At 34.3% G+C, this 18,742-nt stretch overlaps 1 protein-coding gene across 3 annotated transcripts in view; it reads left to right on the top strand.

The window, feature by feature from the left end:
* Positions 1-16,918, top strand: part of Vha100-2 (V-type ATPase subunit a family protein Vha100-2) — a 170,050-nt gene extending 153,132 nt beyond the window's left edge. For all 3 annotated transcript variants that reach the window (XM_076392790.1, XM_076392789.1, XM_076392791.1), the window contains 5 exons: positions 3,163-3,586; positions 9,227-9,354; positions 9,431-9,663; positions 13,974-14,371; positions 14,515-16,918. In XM_076392790.1, coding sequence (XP_076248905.1) covers positions 3,163-3,586; positions 9,227-9,354; positions 9,431-9,663; positions 13,974-14,371; positions 14,515-14,611 — 1,280 coding nt within the window. In that variant the 3' untranslated portion in view covers positions 14,612-16,918. The remainder of the gene's footprint in view (positions 1-3,162; positions 3,587-9,226; positions 9,355-9,430; positions 9,664-13,973; positions 14,372-14,514) is intronic.
* The last annotated feature ends 1,824 nt before the right edge of the window (positions 16,919-18,742 follow it).

Genomic DNA, 18,742 nt, shown 5'->3' with positions numbered 1-18,742 from the left:
CCAGGAAAATCGCCTCCATCAAAGCGATTCCTGCTATCATCATCATCAGAAGATTCGCCACTGTTCGCACCTAGAGGAACCACGAAATCGACCACGGTTGAAATCCCTCTTAAAACCGACGATCAGAAGTGCAAAGTAGTAGACACATCGGAAAAATCGCCCGACGTCGAAGCAAACCCAAGAGATTTCCCCGAAGATCCACCGGCATTTACCCCTACACAAAGACGATTATCATTTGAAGATCGCGGAGAAGACGACATGGAATTAACGCCACCCTGTGAATCCACCCAAAATTGGGAAGACGAATTGATGCCTGATGAAGACTCCAATATGATGGACCAACTACCCGCAACCGACAGACGATTGAACATTAAAGAAATCCGAGACTCGTTAACCAAAATAAAAGACCACAAGGTTATATTCATTGATATGGATGGTAACCCTGTCGATAGAGGAGCATTAGAATTGATGACCGAAAATCTTCTACTCGCGTATATGGACTTAACATTTGAAAGAGCGAGACTGAGCCCAGTCAATAGCAAATACATCATTAGCCTTCCGATCAGAGAAGCAAGAAACACCGCTATATTACTAAGCAACGTGACCAACAGCCTTTCTTCTTTACTGGATGTAATCAACGAGCTCGACCTAAAATCATTTACCCTCTGCAGAACGCAAAACATCGAAGACATCCCATGGAAATTTATAATGAACAAGTTAAAGGAAATCTTCGGAGATCGAGAAATAACAATTACCATATGTACAGGCGAGGTAACCACTCCAGAGGAAACACAGAGGGAGGAAATTATACGAGAGAAACACACCTCCGCCTCTGGGGGACACAAAGGCGTCACAAAAACTTACCATAGGATCAGACAACAATATTATTGGGACAATATGAAAAGGGATATACAAAACTTTATTAAAGATTGCCAGGAATGCCAGATTAAGAAACTAACCAGAATCAAGACCAAACAGCCGATGGCCCTCACAGACACACCAGGAAGAGCCTTCGATAAAATCAGCATGGACATCGTGGGACCACTTCCTAAAACAAAAAGAGGAAACGAAAATGCCACTACCGCATGGGCTGTCACGTGAAGAATTCGCAGATTATCATGAGGAGTTCTATGGGCCAATGGATGGCGTTCGCCCAATAGATCATCCCACCACGTATCGCGGATTGTTACAATTATACTGCGTCATCATCCATACAAGAGCAATCTACGTGTATCGAGACATACGTCTTTGTCAAGACTGCTACAACCACCTAAACGACGAACAACAGGACCTCTACGTGGAAGGAGGTTGGCACAGCATGTGCACTTACCTAGGAACTCTGCAAGCCTCCTCCTGCGCACGTTGCGACAATACAATCACTATTGCACGCCCAGCCTGGCGTTGTCCACAATACATAGAAGAACACTTTGAGATGACTTCAGACTTGTGGATATTCGTGCAAAACGGAGGCGCCGTAGACGTCATCACAAGGTGGTAATGTGTCGACACACGAAGTCCGTGAACACCAGACTCCGTGAACTCCGACTTTTGCAAATTTTAGACTTTGTGGAACAATTCTTCTGCACCCAAGGGGTAGTGCACGTGAGCATACTCGGACAATGGTGCTGCGAAGCTTGTGCAAACGCGAAGTGTCTGATAAACTTTATCCCCCGCCAAATAGGGTGGAAATCAGAAGATGCGAATGCAAGTGCTCCAGGTGTAAAGTCCCACTATTGGACATTAGACCTTGTGGACAGTGTTTTAGATGCATGTCAATAGTGCTTGACGCAGTTGAAAGTGTGTCCAACCGGTTGTGAATAATGGGAGTCCCCCATGATCCACATCTCTTCTAAATTGTTGAATTAATTAAGTAGTGTGACATCTAGAGTGTTCATATCAAAATATTTGAAGCGGCTTTTTGTAAGTTCGCTGATTATTTCGACAGCAGATCGATTTTGTCGTAATGGATCATGATTGATTAGCTTCTTTAATTCTTATTATGAAACTAATAGTAACTGCAATGTAAGATTCTAAGGACAATAGAAGATGAACTAAAATCGGAGGTAGTCACGCAAACCGGTGAAGGTCATCTTCTTCTATTGTGTTTGTCCTTCCTCTGCCATGTGTCCGCACGTTAACGTACATATATAGGATATAGTATTCGTACTTCTCACGCATATATTGTGTATGTGTTGTAACAGTCGTGCCTACACGGAACAAAGTAGTGGTAGTAGGGAGGAAAAACACCAGAGGAGAAGGTGACCTTCACCTGTTCACGTAATTGTTTCCGATCTTAAACTTAGGGTCAGTGCACACGAACGATATTTTGACGCACGATCTGGTTGCGATCGTATGTTTGTCTTCGTTGTTTGTAATTAGGAAAACAAAGAAAAACATATGACCGCAGCAAGATCGTGCATCAGAATATCGCTCGTGTGCGTTGGCCTTTATGAAAAGAGGTGTAATCGTTCTCATTATTTTAAAGACACATACATATCTTTGTATTAGTTCTTTTTCTTGTCCGAAAGATGCTAACTGAGTTATTGAACTTAAAATTGCTATTGTATATACATATATTCGTTTTTGAATGCACAATCGGTGAACATATGTTGACTACTATTTCCATGTAACAGCGATTATATTTCGGTTGTACTTAATTTCAATCTTCAGTCAATTTACCTGCTGATTTCTTCACTAGTTATCATGGAGGTATTTCAATATCCAAAGGACAACAAGGTACAACATAATACGGATCAGTTTGGGTACAATTATATTCATATTTGCACTCATTTTTGACAACTTTACTATCGTTTTCTGTGAAAATAACACAAATATTTTTCGTTCCTTCAGAAACGTTGTTAAAGTTCCTGCATGAGTAGTTTCTTTTCCAAATATTGATAAAGATGGTCACCCTTTATATCTTCCTTTTATCGCGTTTGGTGTCACTTTAATCAGGAAAGTCACATCGATAGGTTCGTGAAATTTTTATTGATGAAAATCCAAAAGTAACAAATTTTATTAATATTTGACTAAATAAAATTTAAATAAAGGATAGAAAATTATTTAATTTTAACTTACATCATCATCAGTATGTCCGGTATAAATTGCTGAATAAATACAATTTATAGATACTTTAGTTTAAGATTATATTTTTTAATGCAGGTTTAATCATGACCGTGTTTGCTCTGTACATGATTATACTGGAAAAGAAGTATTTGGCCCAGAAATCATCAAATGAAATATGGAATTTATTTTTTGCTGGACGTTACATTATTCTACTCATGGGTTTGTTTTCCATTTATACCGGCCTCATCTACAACGATGTGTTCTCAAAGTCAATTAATCTGTTCGGATCTAGTTGGCACATATCATATAACGTATCCACAATCCAGAACAATGCTTTACTTCAGTTGGATCCAGCTACCAGTGATTATAAACAGACGCCTTATCTTTTGGGTATGGATCCAGTTTGGGTGCTGTCCGAAAACAAGATTATGTTTTTGAATTCATATAAAATGAAACTCTCAATCATCTTTGGTGTTGTGCACATGATTTTCGGTGTCTGTATGAGTTTGATCAATATTGTGTAAGTTCTCGTTATTTTGTCTAATTGTTTATTTAATATGAATAATTAAAATAGACATTTCACGGATCTGTTTTATATTAATGTGCATTTTAGCACAGAGTTATACTAATAGAAGTACTTAACTCGTTCAATTTTGACGCAATTTTCTGATGTGATACTATGTATAGATTGTCATTGCCATACATAGAACGTTAGGTATAGACACGCAATAATTTTAAAGAAGTAATTAATCTCTTTGTCAGCATCCTGAGTCATTTACGACTCAGACCATTTTTGTTTCTGAATTTTCTTTTGCCTTGCTTAAAAAAAGTAAGATAATAATAAAAACTATAGGATAATATTTTAAAAACTTGGAAGAATATTTAAGAATTTCTTTGGATTTTTGAAAATATAAAAAAATACATTTAAATACATTGAAAATATATAAAAATACATTTTTTAATTGTTACTTTTTGTTATATACAACTTATTTATTTAAAATTATTCAACTCACTATTTTCATATTTTTGAGATTGTTGAGTGTGATCCGTAAGATGTTAATAATGCGATTATTTTTTCAAATTAACAAGTATTACCCTGTTCTATGCTGTCATTAATGGCTTATACCAGGCTTCGGAATTAACTGCTGAACTTTTAACTTTTCGGCCGATTTTCGAAGGCGACGCCTCCTTTCTCCCTCGCACGTCACTTCTCTCCGCGGCGGCCCTAGTGCTCGGAAGGCCTCAGGCGCGTGCCACAAGAATCGCGCGTCAGGGGATACCACTGACAAAACAAAAACGCATCAATAATGGTACCTCATGGGTGATGTGGAAATCTATTGATATAAGTGTCGTTGCCCAAATGCGCCACGCGCGATTTTTGTGGCACGCGCCTGAGGCCTTCGTCGCCTTCGAGAATCGGCCGAAAAGAGCAGTTAATTCCGAAGCCTGCCTTATACCATTTAAAGCCAGTGAAAGTTTAAGAAGTGGGTATACGTATGTACTCTCACAGTTTGAAATTGAAATAAAGTGAAAAAAAAGAAAATTAAAATTTAGCACAAAAATATTTAACACAACTATTGTTGTTTTAAATATTAAACATGATTTTCATACTTTCTAAACAGTTTTCAGAAAGCTGAAATTCTGCCACGGCACAGAATGTGTTAAGTTTGCTTTAAAATAAGCAAATGTGTATTTAATAAATTGTGACAAACACTAATTAATCGTTAAAATAAAGTTATAAACATAACTAATAAAATTGAACATGGTAATTATTAGGAATAGTCTACAATAACTGAGATGTGTTATCCAGGTAATATACTAACAAGGGAACAATTCGAAGTGATAATTTCAGATTTTGATGAAGCTTAGCAGGTTTGCAGACTAGCCGAAAATATTTGACACGTATTTTTTTTATATCGGTTTAAATCCACGTTAGGGGGGTGAAAACCGCACCCATAGTTAAAGTAGGAAATTAGACATAGAAGAAAGCTTTAAATTAATCATTTATGTATTTTCCAACGTCCAATACACCAGTGTAAACGGTTTTTGAAAATATCTATTTGTTTTAAAAATATTCTATTAAAAATATGTTGAGGCGAAAACATAAAATACAGATATTTTGAAATGTTGAATCTTTACATATTTCTAAAAACTGTTTACACAGTTTTATACTTACTGTTTAGAAATACATAATCGTCTAATTTAAAGTTTTTTTCTACATCCAATGACTTCCGAGATATTAGGTGGAATATTCTCCGTTAATCTATAAGCCTGCTAAATATCATCAAAGTCAGATTGTTCTTTCATAAGTTTCTCTTTATCGACATATGTATTCGTATAATTGCCACTCAATATATATAGAATGTATTAAATACAGCTTTCAATATTTCAAGGTGGTCGCAGGAGATCCAAATTGGAACACAAAATCAACTATGGCATAGTATCCGATTTGCTTTCGTTTCGCAATAATAATGTCTTAAGCACAAGCACAACATAACACAATAGCACAAAGACATCTTAATAACGTCATAAAGACATCTGTGCCTAACATTCAAGACATTCTAACCACGTCGGCGTAATATTCTCCAAATGTTATAGAATGACCGAATGTGAATATTTGTTGTTACAAAACGTGACATCTTTAAAACATCTTTACAACGTCACACAGATATCTTAAAGACATCTTAAAGACATCTTAAAGATGTTTGTTTCAATAATTCAGGATATGCCTTATAAATAACGGTGTTGTCCTACAAATGTCGTAGACATATCTTTCGAACGTCTTATGTTACAAAACGTGACATCGTGAAGACGTCTTCAGAACATCATACACATGTCTTAAGGACGACTTAAAGACGTTTATTCTAAACATTCAGGACGTCTTATAAATATCGGCAATGTCCCAGACATGTATGTAGACATCTTATGTACATTTTGAGAATGTCCGAGACAGGCATTCATACCTATAATGGACGTAAGCAAATTTATAAAATAAATCTTTTACTAAAAAAAGAAAAAATTATAAACTTTATGATGGAAAATATCTTGATTGAAAATGCATTATAATATTAATTATTAATATTCACACTAACAACATATACCGCGCATGCAATACACTTTAAGCTCAACTGTGGAATAATATGATGCGTAGTTACATTTTATTTCGTGCAATTTTTCATGATAATAAACCCCACACACCACACTATGGGTAATAATTAATCTTATTAGAAAGAATTTCCCTAGCGAAAAATGGAAACATACAACACGACGGAAGTCTTCATTCCAAAGTATAGCGGCGCAGTTTGAATTCGAATTTGGGACCTTCGGAGTGGCAGCAAGCCTCTTAAGCACGAATCTATTGCAATTCTTAAGCGAATTTATTATGCCTATCGCATATTACTTGTTCCTTTAATAACATAATATTTTTAGTAAAAACAATATTTTATAATCTATAACATACCAATGTAATGTATTCTCACGTTCGCATTAACGTATCGCGCGCGATGATATATGTATATTAATAACATACATAATTATCCATCTTCGAAACTAACCTACAAAACGGATGTTCTACAGCATCCGAAATTTAAGTCTTACAAACATACTAAGTATGTTCAAAATGGACGTAAGATGTGAATCGAGCATAAAACGAACGTCCTTTAGATGTATGGTGATGTCTGGGGTTCTACAAATGTCCATGTTTCCGAACACTTTATGTTATAAAATAGAAGGTCTTTAAGACGTCTTCAATAGATCATAAAGATGTTTCAAAGACATTTTAACACGTTGAATTCGAGATCGATACATGTATCGAGTAGAAGATCGCGACTTGTGGAGATCGTCCTGCCGATTAAAATGGTACCAAATTTTATGAAAATCGGGCCATTTTTAAAGAAGTTAAGATAAAGTTGTAAAAATCGTTTTTGTACATAATTCCTTTATAAATCATCCTAACTGTGTCGTATTCAGTATTATATTAAGAAATGTAGAATTCCATACTTGAAAATTCTAAGGCCTAGTCCATTTTCTAGCCTTTATGACTGCATTGTTTCTTGAGTTTCGGACCCTTGCTAGGATAGTTGCCCAGGAGTCACCCAGCCGCTGAGGTAGGAGGGATGTTCTGAGTGCAGATAGCTGTTACGATTTGAGCGTAGTTATGTGTTACACTACTGTACATATGCTTTAAGGCGCGGCCCGAGCTATGGGACATTTCAACGTGAAATCTGAACAAGGCAATCGCACTGCGTGGTACTCAAACTGTTGAACTTGACTGTATTAAACGTTACAGTACATTATTGTTCAATATTCATCGTCATTTAAGCAGTTAAAAGATCTGTAACAATCAGTCATAATGATGACTATTATCAACACCACAATATCATAACAAGCTAATATCATTTCTAGATACAGGATACGGCAGAAGTCGTAGTATAATCGGACAAAAAATGATTCTACGTGCAAATGTAAGAGAAAAAGTTAGCATAATATTTTCTTATCCGCGGTTTCATTTTCGAGAAAATCAATTTTGAAGTTCGATTAGCTACTGTTCACGCGAAGTCCCGTGGAAAACATTACCCCTAAACCATTCTGTAAGACATCTTTCGAGAAACGAAGAGTACGCATCTTGTAGAACACTTGTTTTTTAAACTAACCCAAATCGAAGTCTTTCAATTTTAATTCTAATCATACCCAAACCTTCGTCAAGACTTAAAAGAATACATTACACAATATTGATAATGCTTTTGCGAATATATGTGAAACCAACAACGAGTGGCAATTATATTTATACAAGGTGGGTAGAAAATCATAGTATAATCGACCAGAGGGTAATTCTACATAAAAAAGGTAAGAAAAAAAGTTCCTGTTCAATTTTTCCATCCGAGGTTTTGTTTTCGAGAAAATCGAATTTGAAGTTTATTACTTTCATTTTGGCTTATTACTTTACAAGTACTGTTGGAAATGTCCCCGTTGCTGCGTACATATAACTGTACTTAACGAATTAAAGGTAACTGAATGGATTGTAACGTATTATCATTTTTTAGTTTTTCAAACACTTGAAGAATTTGTTGCTTTAGCTGTGCAATGTTCTGAATATTTTCTTTGTACACTTCTTTTTTTACATGTTGACATGTGTTTCTTACCGCCACGATCTATCCAGCACGAATACTTTTTAGTTAAGAAATTTAAAACTGGTTTCATGAAATGTGGTGGGTTACCATCATGTTGAAAAATAATTCTAATTTTGATTTCTAGAGATACTTCTTTTAACAATGAAGATAACGTATCATGTAAAAACTCGAAGTCGAACTATCTGGGTATTTCCTACAGTATCCTATCATTATCAATGTTTATGTTAAGAAAGATGGAGAATTTTTATTTATTTTTTACTTTATGTTCCTATACGATTTCCGTGCTCGTAAAAATTATACACATTACACAGATCACATTCATTGTAAGCCTCTTTTGACTATTTCTTTGTTTGTAACAAATTTCTCAAAGTAAATATACATATATTCTTGTAAATCACAAGTTTTATTCTTGTTTAAAAATCTCATAATAATAATTTATAAATACTAGTACGGACAGAGACCGGTAATAGAATACACGATAGGTAAATCGCATTGCGTAGTTGAGTAAACGTCAAATTCGATTATCTCGAAAACGAAGCCTCGGGTGAAAAGATTGTATACTACGTTCTTTCCTTATCTTTTTGATCTAGAATTACTCCTGGCTGATTGTACTACGATTTCCACCCACTCTGTATATACATATGTATGGAATAAATTAGTCACTTAGAGCGTTGACCTAGGTAGCATATGGTTGAAAATCATTCAAATCGATGAGGTACCCTATTCTCAGTAATTACCTTTAATACTTTACCTTATTGGATAGTATATTAAATTTTGTTATCGCATTTTATAATTATTGGAATATATAATTTATTAGTCTGAAAAAAGGAAAAGGAAAAAATCTATATGAAAAGGAATTATTTCACAAATTTTAAATTACATTTTCTTCCATAAAAAGTTTCTATTACTTTTAAATTAGTTTTACAGGTCACAGCATACAATTTATTATTGAAACGTATATTTCAATAAAGTATTCGAATTTGATTATTAGAAAAATATTGTATTAAATAAAAATGCACACTTTCTCATAGGAATTTCAGGAGATATGAGAGCCTCTTCCTTGAATTCTTACCACAACTGCTCTTTCTAGTTTTATTATTCTTTTATCTGGTGGTTTTGATGTTCGTCAAGTGGATTTTATATGATGCCTCTTCTCCGGGTACGTATCTTAATCTCAGTCAATTAAAGTGATATACGATTTAATTGGAATATTACAAACATTTTGTGATCTACAGACGGGAGATTTAGTCCTACATGCGCTCCATCGGTTTTAATTACATTTATTAACATGATTCTCCGCGGTAATGCCAGCGTGCCAGATGGTTGTTCACAGTACATGTATCCTGGTCAAGAGCAAGTACAAATAGCTTTTGTCATAATTGCGGTTTTATGCATCCCTGTAATGCTTCTCGGGAAGCCGCTTTATTTTTTGATAAATAAGAGGAAGAAGATTGTGGATAATGTTTATGTGAGTAAATAAAATTAGAACAATTAAGGAACGTTTTACAATATTAGTATATTGTAGACAGTATGCTTTTAAATGTATTCAAAGTGAGTCATGAGAAACGGGAACCCTAAATATCTCTGTTGTTTATTGCATCAAAAAACTTCTCAGGACAAAGTTATACTGTCTAAAGAGTCGCAGGAAAAAATTGTTTCAGAATTATTTTTTAACGGAATTTCAAAGTCATTGGTATTTTTTATGGTTTCGGTATATTAATTCTAAAGGTCACCATTTTGAATACTTAATTTAAATCAGATAGAGCAATTTCACAAGCTATTCCCATTGGTTAACTGAATTTATATTTCTCGGTTCGAACTCACTTTAAGTTCATCATGCATGGTGTTATTTGAACAAACATTGATGTTTTTAAAATCCCGTAAAAAAAATGGATATTTAGGGATACAGTTTCTGGTGACTCACCGTGACACATACACCCAGTATGATATCCTTTAATGTTCGAGTCCTGCTTTTATTCACGAGTGTATTTTTTAAACATACAGATATTCATCCTAATTGAAAATTAGCTTGCATATATTAAATACATTGTATTTAATGTAATTTATGTATTTTAAATGCAACTTTCATTTCTCCAACACTTTTGATATTGGTTTTTTCTGTGTTATTTTTAATATATTCTCTGTTCTCTCTATTGTCAAGTCTAAGAAATTTTTTACTTCTAGAATTTGTGCATTGAATTCTTCTTTTAAGTTTTCTGGTAGTTTATATATATCACTTTTCGTACCTGTAATTAGTATATCGTCCACAAATAATATTAACCAAACTTGATTTCTAAGATACAGGGTGTCCCATAAGAGTGACAGAAAAATTTGTTGAACAAAAATTATTCAATATTATAGAGGTGATCATATAACGATTTTTGGTGAAGCTCTCGATGTACTGGTTCCTCACTGATTTTGATGATTTTCAAATATGCCATAAAAGAGGGGATTTTTAACAACTTCTTCTTTTTTATATAATAGGCGATTAGCTTTAGGCTCCTAGATATTTATATGTATACGTAATCCACAACGCATGCGTGAGCTCAATGCAATCGTGTATCTAGTGTTTATAATGTTTATATAATCACACTGCGGTAGTCGACAAGCAATACATGCAGTGGGTGCTAAGTTTCTTTACCACTCGGCAAATCATATCGGACACATTGCCCTCGAGGAAGTTCAAAATTTCGAAACGTGGACGGTGGAAGGCCTCTGCCCTTCCTCTTGTACCCCCGCCCCATAAAAAAGCCTAACCCAGACCAACTTTGATCCGTCTTTCTTTTCCAGTTAGAAGAATATTAACATGTATGGAAACATTATGAGAAATATGGAATGAACATTTCGTTGAAATTCAACATTGAAATTAGTCAAGTTTAATCTTTTAATTTACCCGTTATACAGTATGTCCCACAAAATCCTGGACAGTCCATTATTTGGTAATCTATTAAAGATACGAAAAAAGTTTTTATATGAAATTGAATGGCAAGAGGGGGCTGATTTATTGGCCGTAACAATTTTTTTTTATCATTATTGTTTACAGAGATATGAAAGTTAAGTTTGGTTTTTTAAATGGGATTATATATTTTTCATTTGATCAATAGATAGTGCGTTTCAAGACGAATTCAGCAAACATTAATGTATACACCTTTTTTCAAATAGAAAATTTAGGGTGTAGAATTTAGGACTGCCGTTCCTACCCAAGTCTCTTCGTATCAGTTTTAAGAGGCACGGGTTAACCCGTAGCATTTTAAGTGTGGTCGAGAGTCGAGACTTCCTACTGTGCTTCCTGGTCTCGCAGATTTTCTTGTACCAAAAATCAGTAAACTTTTACGCTTAATATATTAAAAACTATTTGAAAAAAGGTGTATACATTAATGTTTGTTGAATTCGTCTTGAAACGTATCATCTATTGATCAAACAAAAAATATATAATCCCATTTAAAAAATCAAACTTAACTTTCATATCTCTGTAAACAATAATGATAAAAAAAAAATTGTTACGGCCAATAAATCAGCCCCCTTTTGCCATTCAATTTTATATAAAAACTTTTTTTGTATCTTTAATAGGTTACCAGATAATCGACTGTCCAGGATTTCGTGGGACATACTGTATAAGTTGCCTGCCAACTGCCGTGACTGTTCATACAAGTCAGTAACGTATTCATACGCGTACAATACAATTCAAGTATGTAGTACATGAAAATTTTGCAAATATCTCGGAAACGAAGACTGATCGCCTATTATATGCAAAGGAAAAAGTTGTTAAAAATCACCTCCTTTATAACATATTTGGAAACCATCAAAATCGGTGAGGAACCAGTATATGTGACCTGGTCTATGAAAAGAGGGCTTATGCGTCAAAAAAGAGAGAGAGAGAGAGAGAGAGAGAGAGAGAGAGAGAGAGAGAGAGAGCGAGAGGAGGGAGGGAGGGAGGGAGGGAGGGAGGGTGGGAGGGAGGGAGGGAGGGAGGGAGGGAGGGTGGGAGGGAGGGTGGGAGGGAGGGAGAGAGATTTTAGGACTCAAGTGCCTAAATTAAGTATTGTGTACATCCCCCCCTTTTCATAAACCAGGTCACATAGAGAGAATTTGCCCCGATTTTTGGTAGGGGGAGTCCCTTAAGTGATGTCAAGGTCATTTATGTTTTTCTTTTCTTTTTTTTACTGGCAGTCTATGTATATTTGTTTTTCATCTGATAACAGCTCCCAAGGTGAACACGAATGCTTTTAACACAAGGTCACTCGAGGTGAGTCAGAACTGCGTTATAGATTATCTGTTGTCACGTGAAAGATAGAGAAATATAGAATTCACCTTTGTAAAAAATATCGGTATGACCATATGATGACACCTTTAGTACGAAATAATTATTGTTTGGAAAATTTATCTGTTGCTCTTATAATTATAAAAGGCAGGCTCTCGCCACTGCAACCCCGCCGTGCCGCGCGGACGAATTCTCGGGGTGCGCGGTCAATTTGTTTGCAACCATGTGGTGGCACTAGTGTAATGCACACGGTCCTCAGGCTCACTTGAAAAGGTTGAAACAGTAACAGTGGTAAAATGGGCCCGACATTTTTTATCACCCGTGCTTGAAGAAGATCATATGTGTGCTATGTGAGAATAACTTACCACTCCGCGCGCACGCGAATGCAGAAGCGCATCGACAATTTGCAAGGTTTTACTCCAAAATTGCTCATTATTTTTACATGTTCCTCATACACGTAAACTTATTACTTATTACTATTAACTAAATACACATTAATACAAACAAAAGCATGATACTTGTAGCTATAAACAGTAATAATTATACGACTACTGTAGTTGCATGAGTTATTTTTCTAGAAATCGTATAATTATAATGCAATGTGTGTACATATAATGAAGTTATAATTATATATTTTTTAAACTTTAAATCATTGTACTTGTTAAAGAGAAATAATATCTTCTAGTTATATTTGTTTTCTTGATCCTTCAAGAAGGTTCTAGTAGATATAGCAACTATAATTTTTTTTTAATTGTAAAATGTTTAATTTTTGCTATGATCGGAGAAGGAAACAACTGGATATTTATGGATATAGAAAATTTATTATGAAAATCAGATAGATACATCGAAAAATAAGTATGTTCGCTACTCCATAACTGCTTTCTCGTTCCAAATAGAGTTCCAGGTTAATTTTCCATCATGAACACTCAGAAACATGATCAATATGTGGTCAATTCAGAAACTCTATATAGGATAATGTCATAGCTTCACTTGAATCATTAGTTGATTTTTAGAATTTTTTTGACGGAAAGCAACATGTTAATCAACTTAGAAGGAAACATAAAGCCTAGCAAAGGATCATATAGCACTGATATTGATTATTGATATTGAATAATTCAGATGAAAACTATTTTACAAAACTAACATTATATTTACTTTGTGTATAACAGAATATTAGTAAATATGCAGTATAGGTTGCAATACAGCAACTTCCTAGGGCCAGTTTAAGTAGTATGAAGTGTAAAAACCTTGTTTCGGCTGCTGTCAATAGACCCAAAAAATACAAAGAAAGATGTCTAGAACACGTCTAAAATTCATGTGTGCGTTTTAACCGCGCGCTTGGTAATTTTTTCGAAGCTGAATGTAAAAATCGACCCTTTCAAGTAGTTCACGAACCTGTGCACATCACACAATTGTATCAGTGGGATGTCTTAAAATAATTAAGGTGTTAGTTTTTACCGGGACACCCTGTACTTACTTTTGTAATGGAATAATTTTTTCTTTTTTTTTTTGTTTAGAGTAATGGCACCACATCTCAGGATATCGAATTGCAAACTGAAGTATTGAGAAGTACCCCTTCTACCAGTGACCCCGCTGCGGGTGGTTATGACCACGAAGAAGAGACATTTGGCGAAGTTATGATCCATCAAGCTATTCATACCATAGAATATGTTCTTTCAACTATATCTCATACTGCTTCCTACCTACGTTTATGGGCTTTGTCATTGGCTCATGGACAATTGTCAGAAGTATTATGGACACTGGTCTTAAATAAAGGTTTAGGCGCCCCGGGCGGCAGTTATGTACATGCTGTTATTTTATATTTTGCTTTTGCTGCTTGGGCCTTCTTCACTCTTGGTGTTCTTGTTATGATGGAAGGGCTTTCAGCTTTTCTTCATACTCTCCGACTTCATTGGTAAGAGTAATCAATGTATAAGAATCTTATTTAATACGTGATATTAATATTATATGCTCCTAAAGATTCTGAAAAACAATTAATATAATGTATATACATATACATAACTTATATATTCATTCGTTTTTTTTTTTATATTTTAGGGTGGAATTTATGAGCAAATTCTACGATGGTCAAGGTTATCCTTTCCAGCCATTTTCCTTCAGAAACATTTTAGAAGCCGAGGAAAACGAAGATTAAGCCATCTTGAATTTACAGCAGTAATTTTAATTAGACGTGTTTGTTATGTTATGCGGGAAGGTTCTTATTTTTAATACCAGTGTAACAAGATGTCTTTTCGTAAGACGTTTATTCTGTAAAATGTTCTTCACAAAACTTAACTATTCGATTTACATTGTATTTATACAAAATATGTGACGTCGGTAGTTGCAACAACAATTCTGAACTTAAATTTGTTATTACAAATACTTGTACATAAATCATAACCTTTTGATATTCTGTATAAATGTATTTCTATACATATTTCAAACAAAGATACAATAATATTTTAATTAATGATATCTTTGTCGTCTAATGAGACTAATATGATTTATTGATCATTATCGTTTTCCAAAATTATATCATATATTAAAATATTTTTAATATGTCAAGGTTATAAATATTGAAAACATCGATAGAATAAAAAATGAATAATTCCTAGAAAATTGAATTAGTAAGACAAAAGGAATATTTATCATTTGTTCAAAATATATTCTCATTATTAGTATAGTATATGGCATCACTTTAGTGGACATTTGAGATATCAATTTTAGTAAAATATTTCTCATTAACTCTTCAACCACAACGACGTATTTTTACTTACGGAAGCGCTACACAAATAATACATTGTACAAATTGTATTTGCAAAGTTAAGTGGTTAATAGGTGTATTACAGTCATTGTAAATTCAGTTAGAAAAATTGTCCTAAATAGAACCACAGTACGACGCTGTCATGCATTTGCTAATAATGTAGAGTGCAGAGTAAAATTATTCTGCACGAAGAACATATAGAATCCGTCGTTGAGGTGTCAAAAAAAAAGATCTATTTTAATCAATCAACATGTCGCATTACATACACACATTGTAACTAAATAGCAATAACAGGGTATATTAATTTTCCCATGAAATGCAATATTTGTCATGACTTGTTTTGATTACGCTCGAATGTGTAAAATATAGAGTGTAAAGGAATTGTATTAAAAGTGGAAAACATATTTTGAATCGGATAATTGAGTAGCTTTCTTAAAATCAACACATCATATTTGTACATCATATTACTATTTTCTGTCACACTGAAGTTTGACTCAGCATAGCATCGATTCATATAGATTTTAGATATTCATTTATTTTAAGTATTCATTCATTTCACTGAACATTTGGAAAAAGGGACATAAATTGTATTACACTAAAAATATCTATCAGAAAAGTAGTTTATATCATAAAATATAGTTATGTGGGAAGTAACACAGCTATGGATTTTAGACATAAAAATAAGAAAAAAAGGTCAAACAAATGCTCGATATGACTTTGTTTAGAAGTTAAAACTTATATTGTATTGCAATAATTGTTCATCTACCTACTTTCAAAGATATTGTACGAAGTGATCACCGCCAGCTTCAACACAGGCATAACTATGTTATACCATCTATTCACGGATGTGTTCCAATAAGGCGGGTGCTCTACGGATTTGACAGTACCCTTCATTAACACCTTGACCTAGTGTTTCAATATTATCAACTGGAGGTCTATAAAAATATTAAAAATATTAATGGTCACGACTTTATGGCGTGATGTACACCTCAGAATCGGTGGATATTTGCAAAAGAACCTTCAATGTTCAGTTCGTTGAGTAGAGAAAATGTTTGAAAGGAACTATATGTGGTAAACAAACGATTATAATAATGTTATACATAACTGTTATTAACAATTTTGCGGACGGGTTTTTTTTCACAAATGCCACCGATCCAGAGGTGTAAATTCACCTCCTAAAGCAGTAACTATTAATATTTTTATACCCTGTACATAAATCATATTATATGTATGTATAGGGATTCGATATGAATGCGGGGCTTAACCAATATATACACAATATGACGACAAATAATACTGCGTTGACCGCGAAATGTATGTAATTGTTCTGAGTAACATGAAAATATTGATTGAGGTCGAAGAAGTTTATTCTTAGTCGAAGTATAATCCTTTGCAGAGAAATAGTATTAACAGAAATCGTGTCTTCATCATAGTGCTAATAATATTTTTCTCTTCTGACACTAGAGTCGTGGCGTTTATATCAAACCCCAATCTCCTAATACATTCTATTTTACTAGAGTACAAGTAATTCAGCCTGATTCGAGGAAAGTAGTCGTCCTTTACTAAATATCACAAGAGCAATTAAAAATGTATTCAGAATAGATATTAATATATTGTCAAAAAAGGGAGTCAGTATATATAAGTATATTTTATCCATATTATTATGCAAGTTTCATTAAATACAAGGACTTGAAGTGATTTTAAAAATAATTATTTAAAACTGTTATCTAATCCAATGTTTCTAATCGAAACAATTATGAAGTACTTTTATCCTGTATAAATGTTATAAGGAACCAGTGATGATTTCATTACACATACATAGGTTTCAATATTATTTCTAGAACAATTATTTTTTCATTAAGTTAAATCATTATGTTAGTTCCGCGTAAAATTCAGGGAGCCGATCATAGAGCAAATTAAAAACAATTCGCAAAACACCAAGTAATTATTTATTTAAATAATAACAAAACCATCCATATGAATATAAAGTATCAAAATGGTCCAAAGGTTTAAATATCATGAACACAGTTTTAGCACAAGTTCGAACGAGTTCTGCCTGATTTGGCAGATTAGATATCTAAAATTGCGTACAGAAACATTTTTGTACATAAGTAGTGAAATTTTTTATGATTTATTTAGAAACAATTATTACAAACAACTTTGTTGTTTTTTAAAATACGTCAAATGTCTCAAGGAGAAATTTGAATTGTTCAATGGAGCTCATACAATGCCAAAAGAATTGTTGTTTTTCTATTATTTTTTTTAGAAATATAAAAGTCAGCTCCATTTTCCTAAACGAAATCATCCCTTTCTAAACACCCACAATGTTGGTTCCTTTCATTAGAAATTCAGCAACTACAGTTATTCAAGATCATTCAAGGTTATGAACAGAGAAAACGTATAAGAATTAAAATATAAAAGCAAAATACACGTATCATGAGTGAGACTTGTAAACATATTAAGGTCATATTCAATGTTATTTAATATTTTCAAATATACTCTAGCCGATTACGCTGCGATTGATATACGATCACTATGTTTTCAAATGCGATTCCGTTATGTCTTATTCAGTGATTGAAAAGTGTGATATAATAACGCTTTACTATGAAATGCACTGCAAAATGCAGTGTAGGTCCGATTACTTTATGAAGTGAGGTGTTGCTCCTCTCCCGTCGTTGGTGAGAGCTAGTGTGCTCCACCGCCGATAGCCGTCAGGTGGGAAGGAGATAGGATGATTGAGTCCTTGGCCAGGTTTAAGAGTTAGGACTCACCGTGTACTTGACTACCTTTTTATTCAACGCTAATTAGCTCTGGTACTGTCGCGTGTGGTTAGATGGACGGGCCATACCAAAGTGCGAAGCGTTCCTCGATCGTTTCCACGATCCGCGTTCCTTTTGGAGGCAAAACGGGGGTGGCCGAAGCCGTCACGTTTTGCCGATTCTTGCGAATTTGCTTAGCTCGGCGCGGAGGTATTAAGACTCCGCGATTTCTGCTGCTAAGCGCACGTGTCTTTACACGGGCTACAACATCCCTCCCCCCTTGGAAGACGGACGTTACGCGCACGAATCGTAACGGGAGTACCAGAGCCTTATCTACATACGTTTTCCGCGTGTACAGTTTTGAATTACAATCGTTTCTTAATCTTTAGTCGCGAGGCGCTGGTTGTGAAACATCTGCGAAAGGTGGGGTTACATATATCATTTCTCTATGTTTCACTTTCATCATTATGTATATGATGACGCTCGCGCTTACTAATACTACGATGGTTAGACTGCTGGGGTACATTATGTGAAGTAAAGTTGTCTTATCGGGAGTGTTTAATTCTTCCGATTCGTTTTCTAATTTGTTTTGTAGATGGGTGATGTCTTCTGTTTTTTGGAGTATGCTGTGTAATTGTATTTGTGTGTATGGCTCTTTGTTAGTTTTATATGAATTTGTTTGATTAGGTAGTGTTAGATTATATATTGTTGTAGTATCTAAGTTAAGGTGTGCGCTATATGTTGTTTTTTGGGACTGTAGTGT

This window comes from Calliopsis andreniformis, chromosome 2 (genome assembly GCF_051401765.1).
Source record: "Calliopsis andreniformis isolate RMS-2024a chromosome 2, iyCalAndr_principal, whole genome shotgun sequence".
In the NCBI taxonomy this organism is placed as follows: Eukaryota; Metazoa; Arthropoda; class Insecta; order Hymenoptera; family Andrenidae; genus Calliopsis; species Calliopsis andreniformis.
The sequence above is the reverse complement of the archived record's forward strand: the minus strand, read 5'-3'. Positions and strand labels throughout refer to the sequence as shown.